Genomic DNA, 6491 nt, shown 5'->3' with positions numbered 1-6491 from the left:
AGTGAATTGCCAAATGAGCACTGTAGACTCTCAAAATGTGAAATTTCTCACTGGGGTTTGGGTGGGGTGGTAAAGTGTGTGCGTAAATAAATTTACCAGTCTCTCCAAAAGCTGAAGTAGAAATACAAGACTAGATTACTTATGATGGTCCATCACAGATGTGTGCTTTGTCAAAAGCAAAGTTTCTGTCTTTAGAACCCTTTTGTACACAAAGCAGTGCGTGGAGCTGGGGTTATAACAATAGATGAGTTTGTGTAGCTTATTGCTTTATTTCATGCATGTAATTTTAAGTTTCATTACTTCAAATGCTGTGATGCACTGCATTCAAATCATCTCTAGGCAGCAGCTGCAAAATCCTATACAGACATCTGCTTCTATGACAAGAAATATGTGGCGCAACCACAAGCGTGCTCTAAAAGCTGAAATTTGAGTGTTGTGGTTTAACCTACATAAGCTCTGTTATGTTGAGATAGAACAGGATGAGCCAGAAAATACGAAGAAAGAGTTGGCATTACTTTCTTATGTGTCCATCATGAAAGTGGGAGCTGTAAACAACTCACATGTTTACAGCAAATTACCTCCACAGCAAATTGTTAGCAGTTAGTGTGGTGCTTTTTTCACTAATTGCTGTTTATATAGTGGTAAATTTGAATTCAAAAGAACTTACTTGAACTTTTATGGAAGTTTATAGTTACAAATTCTTTAATATGTACTGCACTGTTTGTTATTAAAAACATAATATTGAAAGACAGGTCCTCTACCTAATTTCTAATCTAGTTTTCTTTATGTGCCCATTTCAAAAAGAATATTTTAATTTCTTCCTTCTCTTAAATGTCTTTTTTTTCTTTTTTAATATAACTAGGAAAGCTTTCTGATATTGCTTAAATGTGCAAAATAGACCAAATAAACACTTTTTTTTTTTCCATAGGACCTTTCACAGATCTTACCTTGGATTGTAAAAATTCTCATTGAATGTAAAAAATTTCTTTGTTATGTGTCAGGTTAAAAATTTATTTGTATTTCTTTACAAATGTATTGGTTTCAAAAATATTTTGTTTTTATCTTTTCAGAATTTAAAGTTTGGTGATCCATCATGGGGAACCATGTAGGAAAAAGAGATCATAGCACCGAGAAGTCAACCAAGGTGAGTGTGGAAAATGGAAAAGACAGAGCCATTTGGGAAATATGTATTCTGTGAACTACAGGGGATTTTTAGGACAGTAGCTGTTTGCCGGATAACTTACTGTTACTATTTTGTAGTTGACACTATAAAATGACCATGTTTTTGAAAGAATGTCAGGCCAAATGAAGATTTTGTTGTGCTGGATTTAGTGAGAGATGTGATGTTTGATCCGTAGCTGATAATAATCTTCTCAGTCATGGTGGAGACGAATTAAAGGGACTTGGAATCAAGATACTCTAGAGTTTTTTAAGAGTTGGTGAGCAGAGTTATGTTCTGTGTGTTTACAGTGTTTCATTTGAGCAATAAAATTGGCTTCGTCTGTAAGACACTATGAAGAAATAGGTAAAATAAGAGGATTTTAAAGGACAAGATTGTCAATCCAAATAGATACAGATTTAAAAATCTCCTTCCTAGGGAAAAAAAATACAAGATCTGTAAAAATGTTCATTAAAAATTAGTATTGGATTCCTAAGCACCTGCTGACACTGTTGTGTATTCTGCACATAATGTGGTTTTCTGTTTGCCTTGTGATAATATCTTGTTTATTTGTTTTTCTGTGTTGTACCGGAAGAGATTTCACACATCTTAAAACAGAACATCTTTCTACATATATTTAAAAGTAGAAAAAACAAAACCCACTGCTTGTTGCTAGCTATTGCTATCTTCCCTCCACACATCCTTATCCAAAAATAACAGTTTACAGTCTAAGCCCACACTCTATAAAGCTATTGCCCTTTGCATTGGACATAAAATGTAAACAGATAGTTCTGGGCTTTATCTGGAGCAGTGTGGGTATTTTGCTTTGCTGTGGCAGATTATCAGCTATCCCCAAAAGGAATACAAACCAGGACTCATACATTTATTAGTTCCTTGCCATCTCCTTTAGGAGAATGCATAGTCACACTGGAAGGGACAGGGACAAAGCATCAGGAACAATTTTGTTTTGTATTGGTGCAGTGTTTTGCAAAATGATTCTGTGGCCCAAGGTTTTGGTTTGAGTACAAACAATAGTATGAATCTCAAATTGCTGTCTTGTGGTGGCTGGTCTTGCAGACTTGCCCTTTAGAAAACTCAGTTGTGCAGAAAAGTGAAATGCACCAAACAGAAACATTTAGCCAGATATTTTGATCCTTTCTGAGTAAGCATGTGAGATCCTGCAGGTATGATACATTGAGTTTACAGAGCTTGATAGGCTGCAGTGCACCAAATACGCCTGCTTTGGTCTTTGAGGATAAAATTTGGTAAAAAAAAATTGTGTGTGTATATATATATACATATATATATATATATATACATATATATATATATATATGCATGAAAACCCACATTGTATCTTGTCTCCTGCTGTGGGATCACATGTGTTTGAGGCATCTGGATGGCAAGTGGCTGAGCTGTGCAGCACATCTGGCTTCAAAATCTAAAAATTCTTCAAATTGTAACAGCCTATGCAAGAAGTGCAAATTCTGTGGTGAGCGAGAGTCAGGTGACCATGAGTCTGCACTTGGGATGTAGGACAGAACTACAAGGAAATAGATTGTTGCAATTCTTTAAAATTCCTTCTTTCTCCCATCAGTTCATAGAGAATACTTGATTTTGCAATCAAAATAAAATTAATTTGCCAAAATTATTTTGCAAAGCAGGAACTTTCTACTGTGATAATATCTTCTGTCCTTCATTCAACCACCTAGAGGGTAAAAAACCAAAACACCAAACCCCTAAACTTTCAAGTTGTCAGTACTTGATCAAAATTTCCCTTTATGCACAGGGATGTGCATGATCTCCCTTTATCTAAAACAGTAATCTTGCCACAAGAAATTATAGGGTCATATATTTAAGGTCAGGAAATATATAGTTAAGGCACTACTATGGATTTAAATTTCATTACTTGGACTCTCCAGGCTATTTACTGTTTACCTCTCCCAAAACTGTAGGTCCAAAGGAAAAACATGATTTTAGGCAACTTCTTTGAACCTTTGAGGTCAGATTTACAGCCACTGTACTGCTCCTTGTCTGGTAGACCATTTCTCCACAGAGCTATTTTACATGAAGCGACATTAAAGAGACTGTTGCCAATTGCAGCAATCCCAGTGCTTGATTGTCCAGTAAATGTCCTTTAATCCAGCAATTACTATTAGATTGGTTTGGTGGTTTCTGGAGTTGACATCTAGCTTAACTTTACTTTTACTTAATTTGTGTATTTGTATTACAAAATTAGAAATGGACTTCTGGAAAGCAATTACTTAATGAAGTGTCTAAGCTGACACTAACATGCTTTCAAATTAGGAAATTTACAGCAGACATTAAGATGGCTTCCCATGCTCTGACACTTCCTTCAAAATATTGTTCGCCTCTTGAGATATCAATATGGCAAGCTACAGCGATTATTTAATAAATAATGAGATACTGTGAAATTAAGTGAATACTTTGAAAAATACTTGACCTAATGTGGAGGAGTATTTACAAAACCCTTTTCTTTTACTCACAGAAATAGCATACACCACCTCATTCCTTTGGAATTTCTTCCTCATATGTTTAATGGATATGCATTTTTTAGAGTTGAAATGCTGCAATGAACCCAGCATATTATCTTTTCTTTTTACTTTGAATGATACTAGACTTTGCATCTGCTTAATGTGTTAGTAAATGTTTAAGTATTTATTTTGTTTGCTTTCTTCTTAGTGTTAATATTTGAGTTTGAACTTAACATAAATATATCTAAGAACAACAATAACAAAAAGAATAGGCTGTCCTGATTTTCTTTAACTTCTCAAAGAGCTACATGTAGAAGAGTGAAAATAGACATTGGAATTTTACTGGTTCAGCGTTCTAGTTGGTGTGTGCTAATTTGTCATCATTATACTACAAAGTGGCACAATCTTTTTTTACAATGACTAAAGCTGCCTATGTTACAACAGCACAGTTCTCTGCTACTCCTCATTAAAGAATTCTGCATGGCACATTACTGCCATCCCAATATCTTTGAACTGTCTTGCTATCTGTCAAAACTGGCCCTTAATGTCATTAATTGTTCAGGAAGAGGGGTTTGGAAGGAAGGTTTCTGGCATTGTCCCACTTACTCCAGAGCAACTTCCAAATGCACTTGGTCCACATAGTCTGGTTTCCATGGTTACATAGTGCTGTGGGGAGCTGGAAATCAAGGTTGTGACCTATAGTGAAGGATCAAAACCCGCTGCCCTGCCGTGTCAAGGGATTGCTCAAGAAATTTATACAGGCCTGGGACATGTTAGATTATGGGAAATGCTGGATTATCTGCCTGGTTCATGTCCTTTATGTAGTTGGCGTGTGCTGTAAGAAAACAGCAAGGAACCAAACCAAATTGCCACTTCTGGTACCCAGCTCTGAAAAGCCGTGGAAATGTAATTGCAGGCCAAAACTGAAAACAGACATAATGATGAATAGGCATTCAGTCTGCAATTTAATGTTTTCTTTGAACTAAAAATAATCTGTTAATAATGATGAAGTCTTGCTGGGTAATCAACTTGTGAAAAATCTTGCCTTTAATTGCCCTGTGTTATGTACCTAGATTCTACAATGTGTTTTGCAGTGGTTGATTTGATGTAACTTTAATAAACTGACTGGTTCTCAGTGTTTAAGGAGAGTTCAGCATAGTTAGTTCAAGCTAAACTGCTTCAGTGAACATGTATCAGTAAATCAGATAGTTTCTATGCTGCTTTAGAGGAGATTCTATTTCCTCTCCTCTTTTTTTCCCCTGTTACCTTGTTAATGTTGTGAAATTAGGACCCTGTCTTAAGACTGTAGTGGGGTAACACTGATTGAAAATTTTCTGTCTATTCCTGGTGAAAGGGAGTTGAAATTCTTAAGATGACTGGAACACAGTGGTAGTTGAACTGTTCATCTCGTACATGCTCAGCGATTTGCAAGCATGAAGCTTTCACTACCTCTCATGGCTTAGGCTGCTTACAGGTCTGAGCTGTATGTGTGGTTTCTGCCAGGTGCTTCCTCTTGGTATGCATCATGAATTATCAAAAAAGGAAAAAAACAACAGATGAAGTACTTTTTACTTGCTTAGTTAGTTGCTCTGAAGTATTATTTTTGTAAGATAAAAGTTTATTATTTTTTAGTGCAGACAGTTTGTGACATAGAGATTGTATGGATCTATATTGTATGGATCTGCCTGTGACATAGAGATTGTATGGATTTTGAAGTCTGGGGTACACTTTTCTGTAAAAAATAAACATAAAGAAATAATCTTATTACCATACAAAATTAATCACGGAGCCTTTTCACTTTTTTCCCCCTAGCAAAGTAGTATAACACTATTTTTATTTTCCAGTGTAGCTATATGTTTTCTCAGAGTTTTACTCTTTCCTGTAAAGCAGTAAAGAGCACTGGAACTATTATGGTGCATTCTTTGCTATTTCATGGATTGATTAAAACACTCCCCCTTGAGCCAGTGTGTTTTCCGAAGGCAAGTGAAAAGGAGAAAAAAACTTTAAAATGTGTGAGAGATTTGGTGAGCATTTTCACAAGTTAGATATGCTCTGTAGAATCCCTATGACCAATCTGTGTCTGGTTATGCTGGTGCCTGGTACAGGGAACCGCTGCTTTTGGAAGAGGCAAATCTTCAGGGGTGTGAGGAGAAGCTCTGGGCAGTCAGGTTCAGCAATACCAGTTGAATTTGATAGATGTCCGTTTTCCTCGTGTTCTACCATCAACCTAGCTTTGCCCTTGAGAAAATCCTCATGTGCTCGCTCTGTCATCCTATTTCATCTCTTAACCTTTGTGCTGTCTAACTGGATGGTTTGTTGGGGTAGATGCAATATCATTCTGCATTAATAGTAATGTTTGGAGACCTTGAGTGGACCCTTCAGGCACTAATGTGCTTCTGCTGGTGAGATGATATTATAGGGATACAGAAATGACTGTACTGTTTGAAACCTCTGGGAATGAAAAGTGTGAAGTAGCTGTGACATCTGTCCTCAAAAATTAACCTTAACACCTGCATTAAGTATGGTATCAGAAATCTGTGTTAATGTTTCAATGGGCAAATAGTTCTACTATGAAGTTTAAAGGAACAACTTGTGTCTAGATCCAAGTAAGGTGTTTCAGTACTTGCCTATTCATTAAACTCTTAGGGTGCTGAATTTAGTATAGTTAGTTGTAGCTGCAGCAATTAATCTTTCTCATGTCTAAAACACAGGAAGCTCATTAAAATTTTGTGAGAACAATAAATTGTCCCTGAATTGAAGCTAATACTCCTACACTTCCAGGTTTCCCTTTGTTGCATGTGAAGGCTACTGAAAGTGCAGTGGTCTGCTGTGCAAGG

At 36.3% G+C, this 6491-nt stretch overlaps 1 protein-coding gene across 3 annotated transcripts in view; it reads left to right on the top strand.

Annotated features, from left to right (window-relative positions):
- The first annotated feature begins 1070 nt into the window (after positions 1–1070).
- The window catches only part of MBP (myelin basic protein), an 85791-nt gene continuing 80370 nt past the window's right edge, over positions 1071–6491 (top strand). For all 3 annotated transcript variants that reach the window (XM_021530851.2, XM_021530849.2, XM_021530848.2), the window contains exon 1: positions 1071–1144. In XM_021530851.2, coding sequence (XP_021386526.1) covers positions 1094–1144 — 51 coding nt within the window. In that variant the 5' untranslated portion in view covers positions 1071–1093. The remainder of the gene's footprint in view (positions 1145–6491) is intronic.

The sequence above is a fragment of the Lonchura striata genome, chromosome 1 (assembly GCF_046129695.1).
Source record: "Lonchura striata isolate bLonStr1 chromosome 1, bLonStr1.mat, whole genome shotgun sequence".
Taxonomy (NCBI): domain Eukaryota; kingdom Metazoa; phylum Chordata; class Aves; order Passeriformes; family Estrildidae; genus Lonchura; species Lonchura striata.
The sequence above is the reverse complement of the archived record's forward strand: the minus strand, read 5'-3'. Positions and strand labels throughout refer to the sequence as shown.